Genomic DNA, 21,103 nt, shown 5'->3' on the forward strand with positions numbered 1-21,103 from the left:
AGCCTGATCTCACGAGGAAACGTAAGTATTTCACGTATTGTCAGTTTAGTGGCTAATTCATATGAATTCGTACGAGTTCAGTCTTAAGAAAACGTATGATTTTAAAAAGAAGGCATGGCACCTAACCCCACCCCTAACCCCAACCGTCATTGAGTGATGAGCAAATCGTACTAAATTGTTCTAACTAGATCTTACGAATTCATACGAATTAGCTACTAAATCAAAAAGTTACAAATTGCCGTGAGATTGCGTTGTAATGTCAAGTTCATAATATCTTCTTGACATATAGAATGGCAACTGAGCAAATGAGAGCCATAAGCAATCATAAAATCCCATTCACATTTATGACATGACAGACTTCATTACAATCTTATGAACACCCTGGTAAGTAAATGGTTACCTGGAAAAGCAATTTTACAGTAGAATGTGGCCACTTAACAGCTATTTTTACAGTTCGCACTGTGCAGTGATGTTTTTGAAGCACTAAAAAACTTATCACTTAGTGTTCAAAAGGGACAAGATATCTTTTGACTCTGCAAGAGTAGCTTGTAGGCTCTGAGTATAATTATGTAAGTGTCATCAGGAGACACTACAACTACAAGAACAAACAAGTACTTTAGTCAGGTGCATGAAGAAAAAAAGGACAAGGAGGAGTTGAATGACAATGAAGAGAAACAGCATAAGGACAAGGAGGAAAAGAGTGAAGAGGAGGATGAGGAGAAAGAGCACGAGCAGGAGAGGAAGAGAGGGGGGGATGACAAGGAGTATGAGGATGGGGAAAAATAGCACAGACAGGATGAGGTCAAGTAGAAGTAAACTACTTGGAAGAGATGAAAAAGGAGGAGGAAGAAGAACACAATGTGAAATGTACAATAAAGCATTCAGTATGTTTCTCAGGAAAATTAATCCACCAAAATTTTAGAAAGTTTTTTTTAATTGAAAGGTGAATAAGCAAACCTATAACATTGCTATGGTGTCCCATGCTAAGGGCCCGCCCTTTGTATTTGCATATCGAGTTGTGATTGACATGTTCTAAGTTAACATTTAACCTACAGGAAAAACATCTGCCTTGAGCATCATTACACGGTAAAGACTTGACTTTAGGTTACAGCTCACAAAGTTTAAGTTAAATATAGACTACATCAAGGTTACTATTACAAAGTTCATTGGAAGTGTGGTGGTGCCCTATAAACACAACCGTAAGGTTGGTTTGGAATTTAATATTCATTAGTCCAGGGGTCACCAATCTTGGTCTTTGTGAGCCGGTGTCCTCATTTAGCTTCAACTTGCCTCAATACACCTGCCTGGAGGCTTCTATCATACAAAATCTTGATTAGTTGGTTTAGTTGTGGTTAATTTGGGTTGAAGCTTCAACCTGCGCGCTCTGTCCATTCAGTTTCACTTTGGCTGTTGATTCTGACGCCCAAGATTCTTCAGCAGGGGTCAGCAATCTCAGTCCTGGAGGGCCGGTGTCCTGGCTAAGCAAAGCTCCAACTTGCCACAACACATCTGATTAGATGTTTGGATGCCTTTATTGTTTTTATATATGGTACTGAATATATATTTGTGATACGTTGAATAAACTACACACACTTAAGTTAATTAAACTCTGACACAGATTAAAGCCACTAAATCAACTGTGGAATATTCATAATATTATTCCCTATAAGGAACAATCTATTTTTATATTTGAAATACACTACATTAAACCACAAAAATATGTATTCAGTATCATATTTATGAAACATTAAATGCATAATCATAAAAAGCCTTGCACATTATATGGAATAATATTAAGATTGTTTTTACATTTAGTTTGGTACCTTTATGTCAAATTGTCTCAGATTCATACAGTGTATTCAACATAGGCCTATTATAAATATGAATTCAGTTTATAAAAAACAATAAATGTAAAAAACAAATCTTGCGCATCTTGTGTATTAATCACAGCAAAAACATGGATTCAGTTCCATATATAACAACAATAATGACATAACCTTAAAAAAGAGCCTTGAATATTAAAGAGGAAAACTATTTTAAATATTTCACATTAGATTTAATAGGCTACCTTTATCTCATACTATGTTCGAGTTTCAATAATTTAAGTGCGCAGTGTGATTTTAACATATTGAAATGTGGATTCTGTATATAAAAACAATGAAAAGCATAACTAAACTGGAGCGGGGGCACTTCTTGGAAAGGAACTTTCTATCCAAGACTAAGAAGGGCATGTGCACTGCACAGGTTGAGCCCTATGTGTGCCCGTGCCTGACTAATTGTGCTAGAAAGTTTAAACTGGTGGATTAATAATCAATCTGCTGCATCTGACGCTATTGCAGTCTGTAATATAACGTTAATGTAAATCACCACAAGGGTTGCAATCTATTAGGGGGAAAAAATGAAAGGCTGTAAATAAACAATTTTTATCTTCAGTGGGTTATGGATAAAATATGGCACTTTTAAATCACCAAGCGACCCCCTTACATTGTCCTGGGGGCTCCCGACCCCTACTTTATGAACCACTGTAGCATATGGATTAACTGGATTTAATTAGCATTAGATTAAATTAGTTTAATCGATTCATATTAGTTTATGCATTAAATCTAAAATATAAATTCAGTACCATATAAACAACCTTAAGAAGACTAGCTTGTGTAGAGAATATAGAGAATAATATTGTGAATAATATGCAGCTGATATCATATTGGTGCTATTATATACTTTTATGCGATTAAATTGTTTAATTCATATACATGGTAATTTTTTTTTCTATAAATCAAGCCCTGTGCAGCACAAATATCATTAAACGTCAAACTACTTCCTTTAGAAACTGCACACGTGCTGTATGCGCACATTGACTCGCCCATAAGTGAAAGTGAAAGATGATGAAGGAAACTGAAGCCACTGAAAAGACTTGGTGCTTCTCTTATGCTCATTCGCAAGGATTTAATCGTCGGTGTTCCCTCTGGATTCTCTGGGACAAGTGGACATGTATATGCTGGTTATATTGATTTTCGTGACGAGCGCGTATCAGCATAATATTGCAAGAGCAAGCGGTAAGTGGAATACAATATGCTATGCTATGGGAAATATTCATATTGGCTATTAAGTAAAGCCGTCGAGTGTTCTTGCATATCGCACATCTATTATGCTTGACACGTTAACCGTTCTTTTAGCATAATAAATTGCAATGTTACTGTATGCACGTTCTCTGGTTGTTTATCTAATAGCCTAGCAGTAAAATAAACAAACAAATAAATAAATAAATAGATAAAACGAAACTGTCTTGGAGAAAGAAAGTAGATTACGAAATAAACTCATTTCTGAGACAGCCTGTTGGTATTAGAAATAATCTTTATATTATATGCAATTCGATATTTCTAAATATTTGAACTTGTATTTAAATGAGTTCGCATATTTCATATTTTTCTATAGCCTAGTGGGATTAAAAGAAAAAACAGACAGATAATGGACGCGTAGGCGACAGCTTTTAATCAGTTCTGTGGGATATTACAATAGTGTTATGCATGATATTCAGTAAATGCATTTTATTCAAGCTTTGAAATATATATGTTTTTTTAACTGGTTATTCAGAAACTGCAGGTATAAATACTTATAAGAGACCCCTTATATTTAAAGTTTTGTCATTATGCACTCTTATAGATATTGTTTCAAACTCTATTCTTTATACTGAGGTTGATATCTCAATTCAGAAAACAATGGTGATGATTCATGGATTAGCATTTGTAAATACTAAAAAGCCTTTGTAGGGGGTTTGTATCACTATGGTTTCGGTTTCTTCAAAGCGACTGAAAAATGTGGTTATTGTTCAGAGTTTGTTAATATTTAATCTATACGAAAGAGGCTTAAATCTTAAATTAATTCCATATAAATAATTGAACAGTAAAATTGTAGCAGAAATGCACAAATAAATGCAGCCATGATGAATGGAGTCTGTTCATAAGGATTTAAAAACACTTTATCCAGTCATAACATCCGTCAAACTCTGGTTTAGATCCAATTGCATTAAATGTGCTATTTAAAGTTAAAAAAATAATAATTTCCTTCTTGAATTATTAACCCCGTTTATTTTTTCCCCTCAATTTCTGTTTAACAGAGAGAAGATTTTTTTTTAACACATTTCTAAACATAATAGTTTTCATAACTCATTTCTAATAACTGATTTATTTGATCTTTGCCATGATGACAGTAAATATTATTTGACTAGATATTTTTCAAGACAATTCTATACCGCTTAAAGTGACATTTAAAGGCTTAACTAGGTTAATTAGGTTAACTAGTCAGGTTAGGGTAATTAGGCAAGTTATTGTATAATGATAGTTTGTTCTGTAAATTATTTAAAAAAATATATAGCTCAAAGGGGCAAACAATTCTGACTTAAAATGGTTTTAAAAAAATTAAAACTGCTTTTATTCTAGTGAAAATAAAACAAAAAAGATTTTCTCCAGAAGAAAAAATATTTTCAGACATACTGTGAAAATTTCCTTGCTCTGTTAAACATCATTTCGGAAATATTTGAAAAACCCAAAAAATTCAAAGGGAGGCTAATAATTCTGACTTCAACTGTATGTAGTAAATATGAACTCGCTTTCTTTTGTGTTCTGCTGAAAATAACTATACAACAGTGAGAAGTCTCTGTATTTATTTACCCTAGGTATACACATCTCATATTAGTATCAGTATCAGTCAGGATGTAGTACACTACATTGCAGCATGGTTCAGGATGATTCAGATTGCGAAAGATGCTATTGCACAAATGCATTACATATTTCCTTGGCAATAAAAAAGAGTTATGCTGTCCCCTGTGTGTGAATGCATTGAGGCATGCTTGAAAATGAGATGAGTCACTAAACCGTCAGGGCAGTGAGTGAGAAAGTGATTTTTAGGTTTCTTGTGCTATTTTAATGCGTATAATAAATTATTATTTAAACAGTTTCCTCATTCCATTAGAGTAAAAAAATGCCATACCTCTCCATATTGAAACACAATTCTCTTGCTTTTGAACAGATCTCTGCACTGTCTTGTCCAAAACAAATAGCTTGGGATCATAGATGTAGGGTGTTTGCACTGCAAAAACAGCTGTCATCATTCATCATGTAATCTGAGAGATTTCGGTCTCCATTGAAAGTTTGCTCTCCCAATATTCTGAGGCTTCAAAACATTCAATCCATATGAATCCAATGACTTTTGTTCTCACAAGTCAAATAGTATAAATATGCTTTTGTTTATGTTCACGGATCAATGTTTAGATCTGAATAAATCCCCAGATTATATGTTATGCTGGCCCGATAAATTTTATCATATTGAATTGCGATAAAAATTTATGTTGATAACTATAATAAGCTGGCGGTTCATTCCACTGTGGTGACCCCTGATTAATGAAGGGACTAAGTCGAAAATAAAATAAATGAATGAATGACTATATTAAGCTATGGACAGTTTTCCTCTATATTGATCTAAGAGCCAATCACACACAGACATAGACAACAACAGGAATCTGTTATTGTGATGATATTATAGATAAGCTACGTCATACAGTATCGTTTAGCAAGCTCGATTTACTTTCCCGCCAGCAGTATTTGCTGTTAAACTGCTGTTTATTTTAATGATAACTATTTTTTACCATTTTTAATTAAGTAAAACATTTATTTTGAAATAATTCTGTAATTAGTGATTTTTAGAAAACGCATTAAGAATATTTTGGTTTGTGTACTGTATACAGTATGCTATCAGTTAAAGTTCTTCAGAATGTTATATTTTATATTTAGGGACCGATCACCAATGGTGCGTAGACCCAATTGAAATTGCTCCATTTTATTTTCTTCTTCTCAAGAATGTATCGCCTTTTTGTGGGTCTAAACATGCCCGAAAACTCATGAAACTTTGCACAGGCCCCAGAAAGGAAAGATTTACGTTTGTTATAGGTTTCAGAAGTGGGTGTGGCAAAATGACTCGACAGCACCACCTATGCTCATTTGCTCTATCCTTGAGCTACGCTTCACGTACTCGTACGAAAATTGGCATACATCAAACATGCCAATACCTACAAAATATCTTGGAGCGAAATCACAAACCCAACAGAAAGTCAAATATTTTTACCTTACTCTGCTAAAAAAGTGCAGTTTTTGCCATTTCCAGCGGTTGTATTTTAACTCCTAGGGATTTGATCAGATATACACCAAAATTGGTTATTGTTATTTAAAGGCCTTGTTGATGTTAAATTGTGAAAATCTAGAATTTTCGTCGAAGAGCGTGTTCCGAAACAGGAAGTTGAACATGCTTACATGCCAATATGGAGTTACAGTTGTAGTGCCACCTGCTGGCAACATGAAATTACATGTCTTACATTATAACAAACCCCTCCTACAAATTTCATCACATCGAATCCATGTTTATTAGTTTAGTCCAAAGACTTTTGTTATGCTAAATTGTGAAGATATAGAGTCTGCAGGTAGGCTGTACTGCGAGAGCCGCGGGACCTGACCAGATTTCTTGTGGTGTGGGAATAAATTTCCGAAAAAAGCATGGTCTGTTACCCTGATGTAAATTGAACGGGAGTGGGCGGTCTAACAATATCATTCCCAAGCACACGCGTCTCCGCGTGGATGCTGTTTATGTGTGTGTGTGTGTATGTGTGTGAATGAGAGAGAGCGTGATGCTGTATGTCTCTTGTTTGGTGCTGTCTATATGTGTATGCGTTTGAATGAGGGCAGGCGGGAGCGGGAATACAAATTTAGAGCCGCGAAGATCTCTAATATAAAATTTTCGTTAAAGAACTGTGTCCGTGATGGACTGACAAAGTTCAGTGCTATGCCATGGAGGGGAAAGTACTTATAAATTAGCCAAACAATGTCTGATCTGCCTGAAAATTCACGGGTTTGATGAAATTCCTTTCCTGAAGACATCTAGATGTCAATATTGAGGCACAGTCATAGCGCCACCTGCTGACCGGTGATTTTTCTCAGGCTTTTTATTTATATCAGCTTAAATTATTATTGGCCACTGTTCTCTGTCATCCTAAGCCTTTCATCGCTGCTTGCAGCTTCAATGTATGTTATAATTATATTACAGAAAATCTCCAAAAAAATCTGAATAATGTGTAAACTTGTTAACAAACAATACGTTAAAATGTTATTAAATGAAGCATCTAATCTTTGTGGCTTCAGTAATTGTCGGGATACTTTTTAAAGCTGGAAGCATTAACAAATTATATTGAAATATATATCCTTATCGTTTAATATGGAAAAGAATTATCAAGATCACATTTTTGCCATATCACCCAGCCCTAATTAAATGTCTTTTTTTTTGGACATCTTCCTTCAGAACACTTGATTATAAAAAATAATTTTTCATTATCCTTTGTGATAAAGTTTTATAGGTTCGGAACAACATGAGGATGAATTTCCATTTTGGCATAAATTAACCCTCTAATACAGTGGTCACCAACCCTGTCCCGGCATATCTACCTTGGCATGCCTAAATTTGTAAGAGAAATTTCAGTTGCAACCATGATCATCAAACACACCCTTCTAATTGTCAAGTGCTGCTTTGGGTTCTTATTAATTGGTTCAGTTGCATTTTTTCAAGGTTGGAGCTGAACTCTATTGGAGCTGCTATTAGATCTCAAAGAAAGGAGTTGAGGACTTCTGCCCCAATAGATCATTTCCCCTTCAAGTGCACTTGTGATTGTTTTTCTGGTGTGTTCAAGTTCAGAAAAATCGCTGTCACACCAACCATAGGAAACTGGCATCAAACTGACAGCCTCAAAAAGTCACTGACAACTGAGATTAGTCAGCAAACCATTAATGCAGCTGGTGATAAAACTATTTTAAGGTTATTCTGATCTATTTTGAAGCACTATTCTGGTGCTTCAGTTATATTTTTATAGGAATGATAAATGATTACAAATAGTCTCACTGTTTCCTCATTCCATTAGAGGGGGAATGCCATACGCCTCTGTACTTAAACTTTATTCTTGTCCCAACATTTGCTTGAGAGCACAGACAGGGTTTTGACTTATTAACATTGTAAGGATTAATCATTTTGTGGCTATATTATGACTAAATGTTAATAAATGAAATGTATCAGCAGAACATCAAAATCAAATTTCTTAGAAATATATTTTGCCTAGCTTATGTCACTTTTTGGCAAAGCCAAATGCAATTACAGCCTAGTATTTGACCAGCGAATTTGTGCGAATGGTTGTCAGTCCTCAAATGGTAGCATCAAACTACATATTTATCAACAGGTTACACAGTTTGTTGTAGCTATACGGTGCTCAGTTTGTTCAATATGTTAGGCTAAAATCTCATTTTATAAAAGATAAAATGCTACTGTATGTACATAAATTGCTGTGATTTCAATGATAAAAAACTGTAAAAATGCTACAGTAAAAATCTGTAACCTGGTTAACGGTATGTTTCCTTAATATATACAGCGAATAACCGTAAACTGACTTTCCTAGAATTTCCTGTATGGCACATCACTTTTTATACTTTTTTTTTTTACATTACTAGAGATCTTTTTAGTTGTTTCTCCATCAGTTATGTACATTAGAGATTTATGTTACATCTAATGTTGATAAACAATGTTTATTTCATGACTTTAATTTTATGCATGTTACCATACTGGTGCTTTGTAGCTGTGTGAATGACACTGAGCACATTCTTGATACTGATACACCTTGCTGCTTGTGGGAAAAGTTATTTGTGATGAGCATTGTTCATTATGTAACTTACTCATCACCTCCTGCATATGGCTGTGTTAACGTGTATAACTGTGTAACAAAAGATGTGTAGATGTTGGTAATTCAAAATACAGACATATTACCTCTGTAAATGAATGAAATATGGTAGTTTACCGTAAAATTGAAAAATTACTTTTACGGTTTGTATCGTACTTTTAATGGTAAAGTACTGGCAACCACAGCTGCCGTTTTTTTTTTACAGTAAATTTTACGGATTTATTTTTTACAGTGTATTTAAGTGTGGCTATTCAAAACCCAAATTAAATGTTTATATTTTTTTTAAAGCAACCGTGTCTCTTCAGAACATTTAACTTACATCGATTATAAACTAATAATTAACTTTTTAAAGAATATTTAAAGCATAAAAACATCTTTGTGGATTTCTGTGAGGACAGAGTTATTAACTATTGTGTACATTGTTATAGTCACTAGCGATTTAGCTACTGCGGATTGTTGGAGAATTACACACATGCCACATTTACGAACTACAACTCCCAGCATGCACCTCGCACACACTGGTTGCTGTTTCACATTGATTACACACACACACAGATGATCAACCATATGTATAACAACTAGTATGCAGAAAGTAGGTTCTAATTACATTTGGAATACATAAAATGGCAGCTCTCCATAGAAGTCAATGGCTAAAATGTGAGATAGAAGAAGAACTAGTATATTTTAAACAGTACTAGTTACTAATAAATAAATGCTAGTATCTTTTAGGAAGGCAATGAGATTTAAAGAATGAGGACTAGTTGCTAACGTATAAGTACTAGTAGCATGAAAATAGATGTTCTTAACATTTAAAAGGCTTGCCATATAGTTACGTAATTTGTACACGAACTCTTAACCGCTGAATTGAATGCAGCTTACATAAGTGCTACAGAAAACCAAGAACAGCAAAAATGATTTACTTTGCGAAGGTCAAATTTTTTAACAAATGTTTTATTCACAGTAAGTAATTATGTGAGGGAGTTTAGCTCCAACTTGTTTCAACACACTTGCCTGGACGTTGCTAGTTTGGGTGTGTTAAAAAAAGGGGATCTTTTTTAGAGCTAGAGAGTTCTAATCTGTACTGCACTAAACTGTGACTGCTGCATTTAGGCATTGAAAATCCAGCAAAGAAATCCAGAATTCATTGACACTGTACAGATGCAGTAAAACTCTGGAGAACTGGAACTATTTCTTGATTTGATTGTGATTCATTAACACATAAGTACACAAACGTTCTTCTAAAATAATGTTCTTTTTAACAAACGTTTCATTATGCTAAGTCCTAGATATTTCCCCACCTATTAGAATAAGATCTTTTCCTTAAAGAAAAAGTTAATGGATTTATTTTCAGAAAGAAATCATTTTTGATATTTATGCAAATACGTTGATGACTGTGATGTATCTATTAGTTTCTTTGTTTGCATATGTATTTATTTTAGTCTTTTTTTATCTCAGATTTATGTGGACCTCCGAAGAAGGCACTCAACACTGAACCTGTTACTGGGAATTATTCACTTAATTCCTCTATTCGTATTCAGTGCGTTGCTGGCTACGTGAGGAAAGTAGGAACATCCAACCTGATTCGCTGCCTTAAAGAACATGACAAGGACAAGCCATCCTGGACATCAGCTCTTCCTCTTGTATGCATACGTAAGAAACTTTTTTTTTTTTCCAGAGTACTTGCAGAACCACAGAGATGGTGTGACCATTCCCTTGTTTAATCTGGCTAAATTTATCACTTTTTCATTGATTGATGTATTGATTGATTGTCCTGTGCAGGCTCCATTATTCTTGCCAAAGTCTTTTTAGTTAATAAATAAATAATGAAAGCCGCTGATTTTAAACAGTTCATAGTTTTTTTCATACATAGTATTTTTTTTTTTTATTTTACCATCGAGGCCTAAACACTTTGCTACTTTGTAAATGTTTGCAAAGGAAATCAACAGGAAATCATGCACTTATGCACAAAATGGCCCAAGATGCTTGAAATTTGCGCACTGGCTCTAAAATAAACAAATAATAGCACACACTCTTTGATGTATTCTCTATACTGATTTATTAATAAATATTTGTATGAAAATGACTTTAGCCTAACTTCTATTTTTGTTCTATCAAACATTCTCTATCTCTTTCTCAGCATTCTTTTATGTATCTATATAGAACTTACAAACATTCACATAACTTGGATAACCATCCAAATAACCTTTAAAGGAATAGAATTTAAAATAACTTATCAGCTGATAGAAAAATACTTGGCAAATGTCAAGTAGTATACTGTATATAAACCCTTACCTATGAACTTCTTTAAATTTGTCCAGTAAGCAACAAGCTACACTCATTAAACATTTCAAACCACAAAACATTCTATTAAATGACATCCTAAAACCACTTAGGATTGTTTTGCAAAGACCATAATTAGCCAAATATTTGCGCAATATCTTTCATTACCAATGTAGCTCAGCAATTCATTACTTGGCTAATCTATAGTTAAGACCGAGGTCAAGCCAAACAGGTTACACATGTGGCAAACAAAAACAATGATAGAGCCCTCAGTATAAGGCAGGTAACCTGGCAATGCTTCACAAAGGATGTTCAGTTTAGCCAAGGTCATGGTTAACAATGGCTTTAATGTGCTTAACAATGCCCTGGCACCACTCACTGACTACACCCTTAAGCCTAGTTCACACTAGAGGATTTTAAGCCTGATTTGAGCCCGATTTGGAAGTTAACGAGCTTGCCGACAGATCGGCCTGTGACCGGGAAGAAATCTGTGGGTGCACAGCGCTCGCAGCTCTTTATGTGTGAACTACTGAACAACGCATCAACGAGGCTCACTGACGCGTCGCCGACACCTCGCAGACGGAAATCCATTATTTAGCATGCTGAATATTCCAGAGCAGTCGGCCGACTCAACCCCACGTGTGGTCAGATGTAGTGACGAGCTGCAGCCAATGAGAGAGCATATCAGCATGAGCTGAATGCCTGTGTGCTCAGGAGCTCAACAGAAACATCTGTGATTGGTCAGAATGGGCATCGATGCACTCGCTTTATTCTGCGTTAGCACAGACATGAGAGTAGGATATATTAACAGTGGAACTAGAATTCTGTAACTATTAGAATTACCATACTGGTCATTCTGACCATTCTCATATAAAACGCCATACTGTCACAACATATTTACATTCAAAGCCTCTATTGAAATATTGAAATTAAGCTTTGAATGTCTGGCATCATATTTAATGACACCATTACCCTAAAAGTATAATCTTTTTGGTAATACAGCCTATAAATATGTAGTTAAGATACTAAAACACTTAAAGATCTTGGCTTTCATTTTCACTTTCAAACAGGAGCTATTTCACGGCACAGAATATGCTGTTTTGAGAGATATCTGAAGTAAATTGATGTTTTTGCCATCAGAAAGTTTTATGTTAGCAGGAAGTTGTTAGGCAAAAAAATGCACACATATTTAAAGTCACAGCGAAAAGTATGACATGAATGCAGTCATTCTGATGAATATGGTAATTTAAGGCAGAAAAATGCTCAGTTCTTTACTGTTTTGTAATTAAAAAAAATAACAATGTCAGAAAAAAATACACTGATAGTTAGAAAGCGGCAGGGTGTTATAGATATGTTAGTTTTATTTCAAAGAGATCTAGAATTTCAAAAATTAAAAACTCTCTGTGTATCTATCCACTCGAACCTTGCAGATGAGTGATTAATCCGCTGATGCATCAGCTGATTTGACGATGTTTTTAAATGCTTCCTTGAATGCTTGAAACGCTGTCAGTGATGTAATGAGCACACAAGCAGCCAATAGTGTTCAGTTTTTTCTGACGACTCCTCCCTCAAAATTTCATTGGCTGTGGTTTGGTAGCTTGAATGAGCTGTGGGGGAATGAGTTGTTGTCAGGTCATGTAGTGTGTTGATCCCTCTTGTGGATCATTCACGTAGTGTCACGTAGTGTGAACAACACAGAGAAGACACAAAATCAAGTCATGTATAGTGTGAACGGCACAGCGATCTGCTGATGTTTAAAATCCTGTAATGTGAACTAGGCTTTAGTAAACCACATTTCTATTTTTTTCTGATATGTTTACCTTGTTTTGTTTCACATTCTTTAAAGATTAAACTTGATCAATGTAGTGATTTCATTGTTTTTGCTTTACAGCTGACCCCAAAAACAAAAGTATGTAATTTTTTTTTTTGTAATTACTTCCTGTCTGTCTGTCTTCTCCAAGATGTCTTCGCTGCAGTCCGCTGCTTGATGACTTAGGTGATCATCAACTATGTAGCGGACCTTCCTACTGTAACGGTTGGGTTTAGAGTAGGGGCAGGTGTAGGCGATTGTCAATTATGTAGCGGACATTGTACTGCCCACTAAGGTAGCCCACCGGTTGGGTTTAGGCAAGAGGGAGGTGTAGGAAATCTTCAACTAAACCCCACTAAGGCAACGGCCATGCTACTGTGATGGCTGGGTTTAGGGTAGGGGGAGGTGTAGGCGATCGTCAACTACGAAGCGGACCTGGTCAACTTCGTCATCAAGCTGCGGGCTGCAGCATGGACTGTCTCGTCTCCATTGAAATGTGTAATTTGTTATTGTCATACAAACAGATACAAACACTTAAAAGTTGATACTGTGTCGCAATGCTTGGTCAGTCAATATTTTGATAGATCAGCAGGGTGTTGGTGGAATTAACTTACTAATAGTTTATCTATAGAGACTAATGTTTGGAATGATGTTTGAACACCTGACGTCTGGGATTCTACATATCAATTCTGAAGGGACTAACATCAGACTAACATGTTTATTAAGCCCATTACACGTTAAAAACTAGTGCCAATAAAACCCAACTATGTTGTTGCCTCACGTTGAAAGTTAGCACAAAGTTTAACTCGCAGCATTAACATTAATTGCATTTATTGTCACTCACCATGAAGGTACTCGCTCATGCAAATATGTCTGATAATCTAACAATCCACATTGTTTGCAAATATTTGAGGAATGCAGAAAAATTACAGCCAACTTTGCGTTCCTTCTTGACTTGAATTGTTTACTTGCTACGTCTCTTCACTGTCACACTTGCGCTCTGATTTGTTGCTGAATAACCAGTCAGAGCATGCTGTCTTCAGTCGACAACCCAATGCCGATCCTACAAGATGAATTGGGCCAACACGATCTGACTTTAGCCCAATGACAGTCAACCAATGAAGATTTATTTGTAGTTTACTTTTTGTAAGTGTATAAATCTAAAATAATAAGATCATGAGTGCAGAAATGAAAGTGAGTGCATGACATGATGCATGTTACAGTAGCCAGTGATTAGTAACAATTTACACAACCTACCCATAGCTCTCGATTTATTTATTTTATATCTTTGCTAAAACGAAAACACATCAACATCCAAAATAAATTGCATTCAACAGCAAGCCGTGCACGGTAGTAGCATGATGTGCAGTAGCCAAAACACACAAGAAAACATTGTGTGAAAATGGGATTAGATTTGTCAGAGGATTATTGAGTTTGCTAACAACCTGTAGTTTTTGCTCTGGAACTGTTATAGAGTTAAATACTTAGACAGGGTCTCTCTTTTTCAACACAACTAATTTAAATAGCCTGCTCGTTAAAAGAAAGCTCTGACTTGATAGTATGTAAAATACAGTACGTGAGTCAAATTCATAGTATTCAAAAACAATAACTGGATGACCTACTATATCTGGCAATATTCTGAAGAATGCATCCATTGGACACTTTACCGTCCCGAGGCAATATGACATCATTCATAAATGGGAGTACAGCTGAATTCTATTCATACTATATACAGTAGGTCATACTTGTAATGAAGTACACTCAAATTCAAATGTAGTAGCATTTGAGTAGCATCTTCTGTATTCTGTATGTGATTAAGTTGACATGTTTGACATTGTGTTCACTGCTGTCTGCCCGCTGGGCCCTGCACATGGAAAACTGGCTAAAGTTTAATTGATTTAAAGATTGCAGTGCCTTCAGATGAAACCTATTACAGAAGTGTAAAGAGTTATTTAACCGTAATCATGAGATTTGTATAGTAGTCACATCTTGTGCACTTTAATACTGAACGCGTTTCATTCGAACTGGATTTATTGCAGAATATCCAGTAATGTTACTTCATTTGGTCTACAAAATATACATTGTAGCATTTTTCTGCCGTCTTTAGGTCGTTTTCACACCACACTGATTGCTTTGGTCTGAACCAGTTGAAAAGAACCAAAATGCACACATGTGACAAAATTCACATCACTCATTGGCCAGATGTTATTAAACATATTTCCTAAACTGCTTTTTGATTGATATATAGTTTGTGTACATCACTTTAGATAAACTATATATTTCAAGAATGAAACATGGCTGCGCCTGGAAAACAATGTTTTAATGCACTGCAAATGGTGAAGGCGCATCGCAAGTCACTTCAGGTGTGAATTAATTTAGCTAAACTGCGACAACTTCCGGGAATATTACCAACGATCAATCAGGTAAATTTACTCCCTTTATAAAACGCAGTCCACAAATATTTTTCCTGCACACCCTATAAAATGAGACAGCGCATTGAACTACGGCAGCTGGATTAGTCGAAATAGGCGCTCCAGGGTTCATTTAAAACTGAGACCACTTCTTCATGGAGGTCTCGCCACGCTTTTTTGGCCCACTTTTGATGCGCACTCGAATGCAATTGCTACATTCACAACCAGGGCCGGCGCATCCATAGAGGCGACCTAGGTGGATGGTGTCCGTGACATCCCCCTTACCACCCACGTCTTCAGTTATATCCGCGCCTAGTGCGGCTGAATAGAGAGGGCGGCGTCTCCGACACTACCATCACCACTCGCGCCCTCAGTTATATCTGAGCCTAGGGCACCAGAATAGAGAGGGCGGTGTCAGCTCCCTCGCCAACCCCCCCGCTTTCACTTTCGAGTTAAGGGCAGCGTGATCGTCCTTTGCCTAGAGTGGTAGTTCAGCTTGCTCTGGCCCTGTTCACACCTGCCCAAACGAACCGCACCAAGAGGGAAAACAAACTGTAGTGCGATTGAACTGAACTAAATAGACAGGTGTGAAAACATGTTAAGTCTCAACCGAATAGGGATTTTGAATGTAAAAATGACCTTAGCAAAACACTAAAAAGAAAATAAATTCCATATACCACCCACCCTATGACTTTACCAAGACTAAGAATAATGTCTAAAATGTCTTGTATTTTTATTTGCCTCTGCAGAGGCACCAAGACCTGATCACCAGTTCACATCATCCACAACAGAAATAAACACTCCCACAATTTCTGGCACAAGCACATCAATCACAGGTACGCGTTTTATTATATTACACAAGTATGTTTCGATTTTGTTTGGGTAGGCCCACATTTATATTAATTACATGGCACACTTCAGCAACAGGGTATATAACTTTGCCAACAACAACAAATGAAGTTTTCACAACCAAAGCAAGAACTACCAACCAGCCAACTTTGATGAGCACAACAAAAGAGGCGGAGCCTATTACATCAACAAATGCAATTACAGCTTCTTCAATTGCCAGCAGCATCGCTACCAGACAATTTAAGAGCACAACGTCACCACAAACACAGTCAAGCTCTTTTACTACAACAACAGGTGAAGCAGTTCACTATGATGGGTTAAGGTGCATGGGGCTAATGGACGTTTACAAATTAACATTCTAATTCATACAGATCACTCCTTACTCACACTTGTGTCATTCCAAATCAGTAACCCTGCACAATTTTTGCATTAATCTTCAACTACTGTAGCTATTACTATGTTTACATAAGTGTGCTAAGCCAAATTTCTACTGTTTGACATGACATTTGACATTAGCTCCACTTGCTAAACTTTGTCATTTCAAATTATTTGTTTACTGATTTTACTGAGTTTACTGAGCATTGTTTACATTTATATACAGTTTGGTCCATAAATCTTTGGACATCGATACAGCTCTAACATTTTTGGCTCTATAAACCAACACAATTGATTTGAAATGAATCAAACAAGATTTAAGCTTTAATTTGGGGGTATTTACATTCAAATTATGTGAACAGTGTAGGAATTACAGTTTACATATGTGCCTCCCACTAGTTAAAGGACCAAAAGTGATTGTACAATTTGCTTCTAAGCTGTTCCATGGCCAGGTGTGTGTTATACCCTCATTATCCTAATTACAATGAGCAGATAAAAGGTCATTTCAGATAAGAGTTCATTTCAAGTGTTCTATTTGCATTTGGAATCTGTTACTGTCAACTCGCAAGATAAGATCCAAAAAGTCACTATCAGTCAAGCAAGCCATCATTAGAGTAAAAAAACAAAACAAACCCATCAGAGATATAACAAAAACATTAGGCATGGCCAAAACAACTCTTTGGAACATTCTTAAAAAGAAAGAACGCACCAGTGAGCTCAGCAACACTAAAAGACCTTGAAGACCATGGAAAAAACTGTGGTGGATGACCAAAGATCAAATGACGATGACTAAAGTTTCCCTAGAGAAGAAAACACCCTTTACAACAGCTGGATAGATCAAGAGCATTCTCCAGGAGTATAAGACTACGCCAGAGTGAATAAAGAGAGTTCACCACAAGGTGTAAACCATTGGTGAGCCTCAAAAACAGGAAGGTATGTAAACACCCTCAAATTAACGCTGACAGTCTGCAGTTAAAGCATATTTTGGTTGTTTCATTTCAAATCGATTGTGCTGGTGTATATAACCAAAAATGTTAGAATTGTGTAGATGTTCAACTATTTAAGGACCTAACGGAATATATTAAAAATCATATGAGGCAGATAGTTATGATTCTCTCAGGTCAATCAGTAATCTGCAGTTCTTAGTATTTTAATATTGTTAGTACCAAAGTTGTACTCAAAAGTACCAGGTACTGTACACAGTGGAAAACCCCAAATCATTCACAATTTGCTCAACACCAAATAAAACTATTTGGTAAGTGAACATGTGTTTCCAAACCCTGTTCCTCAAACACACATGATTTAGACCATCTGTTTGTTAGTAGAAACTCTGAGACCTGATATATTGGAGCAGTAAAAGAAACATCCAACATGCGTTTGCATCATTTTCTTGGTGCATTAGTGCCTATTTTTTGTGTTTACAAAATATCTAATATACACTGACTCCTTTCAAAGAGATTTTTGTTGTTAAATTCCAAATGCTTTTCAGCTACAATTATTTTCGTGTTATTGGGTATTTGTGAGAAATCAAACTTAGAATCGTACATAAAGTCAAACTCAGCACTGAGGTCTTTGAGGTTAAGGCAAAAAAGGGTGCAAACCGGAACAATGTGAACCATGATCATACATCCTGTTACTGTATGTGCTCAAAAAAAAGTGATATCTTTATACATCCATGCAACAATCAATAAAAAAAAACCTGTTAATATTGTATCATATAAAGCAACAGTATGACATCTAAAAACTTGGATGAAGATTCCTATGACTTATTTTAGTCACCAAACAGATTTAGAAATTGAAAAATAATACAATTAAATTCAAGCAAAATATTGCAAATAAAAATTACAAAATACAAAACTTCAGCTACATTTTTTTAATTTTCTGCTTCTTTTGATTTTTCCTCTTTAAATTTAGATTTAATATTTTTCTATAACATAACATAAATTTGGGTGTACTGGTTTTTGGACCGTAATCGTAAATTATTTTGTTTGATAAGCTCCGGATTTGGCTTTAGTACTGACTAATCTAATGTATATGCACAAATGTAATATGGTATAGCTTCCTATTAAAAATATGACTTTAAAAGAGATTTGTGAGGGGTGTACTTATGTATGCTGAGCACTGTATAATGCCAAATCATACAAACAAATTTTTACTGTCTGATCTTAAATAAAAGGATCATTTCTTTATGCGTATCCTTCATAAACTCCTCTTTTCCTCTAAACATTCCTCCTCATGTGACATCTACAATGTTTATTGTTTAACAAGACTAACACAACAAAATAATCTGTGACATTGTTGAGTGAACTACTCTATGTGACTTGATGTCCATTATTTCTTTTTGATTCACCACTGTAACAGACTTATTTAATACTACTCATGATGATGATAATGATAAATGCAAAATTTTTCTTCTGCCACTTTTTAGGAATCTCTTTATCTGTGAAGACAACAGCTAATATGACAGCTAATTCTAAAGGTTATTACTCACAGTTTATTACAATATTTAATATGATTAATAATAATCAATGAACATTTAATCTCGTTAAACAAATCAAATCTTTTATATTTGTGATTCTTTGTAATCAACATCCTCAAGTGCACCTGGGATTGCTTTATAAATAGATCATACATTTTCTTCACTACTGTTTATAATATAAAACAGAACATTAAAAAACATTATTTTAGTTTTTGGAGTACATTTCATTTTGCATTTGACATCATTGTGTGTTTGTTTGTTTGCATGTAAAGCAACACATTAGCATTATACACTTACAGGGGATGGACAATGAAACTGAAATGCCTGGTTTTGAGCCACGATGATTCATTAGTATGGGGTAGAGCAGGGGTGTCCAAACTCAGTCCTGGAGGACTGGTGGAATGAGTTTGGACACCCCTGGTTTATTATTTGAAATACCTGCCAGGAAGTTTCTAATATATCTGTCATGACTGTCTGTATCCAACAGAGGGCACTGTAGTTTGCTATTAACTCTGAGAGCGAACTACAGTCCCTAAAGACTACAAGTTTATACATACCCCGCGCACACACCCGGAACCCACTTATACACTGATTTGTAATTCACAGCTGTCTCTGTTTCCGTTGATTTCATGGACTATTTATACACCCATTCACCCATTTTTTGAGGTTGTACAGTTGTCGCACGCGTACTGAAGAGCGGGGGTGTGGTGTGTGTGTGTGGGGGGGGGGGGGGTAGTCGCGTGCGTACTGAAGAGCGGGTGTTGTCGCTGGGGCACTTTTAATCATTTCAGAAGGGCACTGGTACAAAAATATAAATACAAAAATGGTACAAAAATAGAATTGGGATTGGGCCTAGGTCACCCAGAATGTTGTGTGCATTGCAATATTTTAAGCAAAACTATATTGTTACTTTGCTAATTAAGCCTTTACACTAAGAATTAAGAAAGTGAAATCAATGAAGGTTGACTACCAGGCTCCAGCCATGAAACCTCTAACATTAAATTGGCCAGTGTTTTTGTTTTATTGTCCAACTCCTGTATATAATATAAGTGCAAGTGGGATTTTCAGTGAATAGCAAGTCAGAAGTTTAGAAGTTTGGAATGTAAGCGATATTACCATTTCTATGGATATCAACAGTCTTTAATAATTGTTTATGTTTTTTTTTTTATTCGACTAAATCATGCATTCCTAATTTTCAGTAAAAGTAATTTGAATTAAAAAAATGAGAATGTTTTATTGCTGAATTTTCACTAACACATTAAAATCTTTTAATTTTCTTTTAAAGTGGAACCCAGTTTTGCTCGCTCCAAATGTGAGTAACATCAGCTCAGATTCATTTATTGAAAATATACTCTCCACTGTGTGCTCATTGTTATTTTTTTATTCTTTGCTTACATTCTACATGTACTATAGCAACAATAGGTGGAGTTACAAGCATATTTATCCTCTGTCTGGCAGCTACACTATTCATTCTCTGGTGGAGGTATGTTTTATAATTGCAGTTTAAACTTTTAAATTAACTTTTTTTGCAGCTACTTGCTTATATGTTTTCACTCTCCAATCCACAGGTCAAGACGTCGAGATTATACAAATGTGATCGTACTACAGCTTACCAACCAAGATGCAGTTTATTCTGACATACCTGTATCGGTCATTGCTCCTAACCCAAACAATGCATCAATAGACTCAACTGCTGTCATTGGCACAAATCACCCACAAGCAGACTCCGTCCAAGATTCAGACTCAATTCACCTATGAAATACGAACTCCATTTAATGTACTTTACCTCACTTTGCCCCATAAACGTTGCCATAGAATAAAGTTTTTATAATATTTTTACTTTATGGTCTTTATGAATGTGTTGGAGAGCTTCAGTGAACCAATTTCATATATTTAAAATTTTTACATCTCGTCTTGTTTTTGTAATGTGTGGATTTTGACCTAGTGACCTCTAATAAGCTATTTTAAATATTGAGTTGTTGTCTGATTCTCAAAGACAACCTACACTGTAACCCCCGAAAAGTTAAGGTAACTCAAACCGTTTGAGGAAACCGATTGCAACAAACCATTTAATTTCATAAACGATTACAGTGAACTTAATCCGTTTAAGTAAAAGAAACAATTTGAGCTCAGTA

General features: G+C 35.5%; 1 protein-coding gene across 16 annotated transcripts; it reads left to right on the forward strand.

The window, feature by feature from the left end:
• Positions 1-2,849: 2,849 nt before the first annotated feature.
• On the forward strand, positions 2,850-20,807 carry il15ra (interleukin 15 receptor subunit alpha). Of its 16 annotated transcripts, none has more exons than XR_012401408.1 (9): positions 2,850-3,056; positions 10,220-10,414; positions 12,936-12,953; positions 16,015-16,101; positions 16,187-17,422; positions 18,918-18,968; positions 20,254-20,280; positions 20,382-20,451; positions 20,537-20,807. XR_012401408.1 is itself a non-coding variant. In NM_001083584.2 (9 exons), the coding sequence occupies exons 1-9, from the start codon at positions 2,990-2,992 to the stop codon at positions 20,724-20,726; spliced, it is 927 nt and encodes a 308-aa protein (NP_001077053.1). In that variant the 5' UTR covers positions 2,942-2,989; the 3' UTR covers positions 20,727-20,807. The 16 variants fall into 16 exon arrangements, 14 of the variants coding, with proteins under 14 accessions (XP_005164853.1, XP_073801586.1, XP_073801584.1 ...); NM_001083584.2 differs by having other exon boundaries at positions 2,942-3,056; positions 16,187-16,408; XM_005164796.4 differs by lacking the exon at positions 18,918-18,968 and having other exon boundaries at positions 16,187-16,408.
• Positions 20,808-21,103: the final 296 nt, after the last annotated feature.

This window comes from Danio rerio, chromosome 4 (assembly GCF_049306965.1).
Source record: "Danio rerio strain Tuebingen ecotype United States chromosome 4, GRCz12tu, whole genome shotgun sequence".
Classification (NCBI taxonomy): Eukaryota; Metazoa; Chordata; class Actinopteri; order Cypriniformes; family Danionidae; genus Danio; species Danio rerio.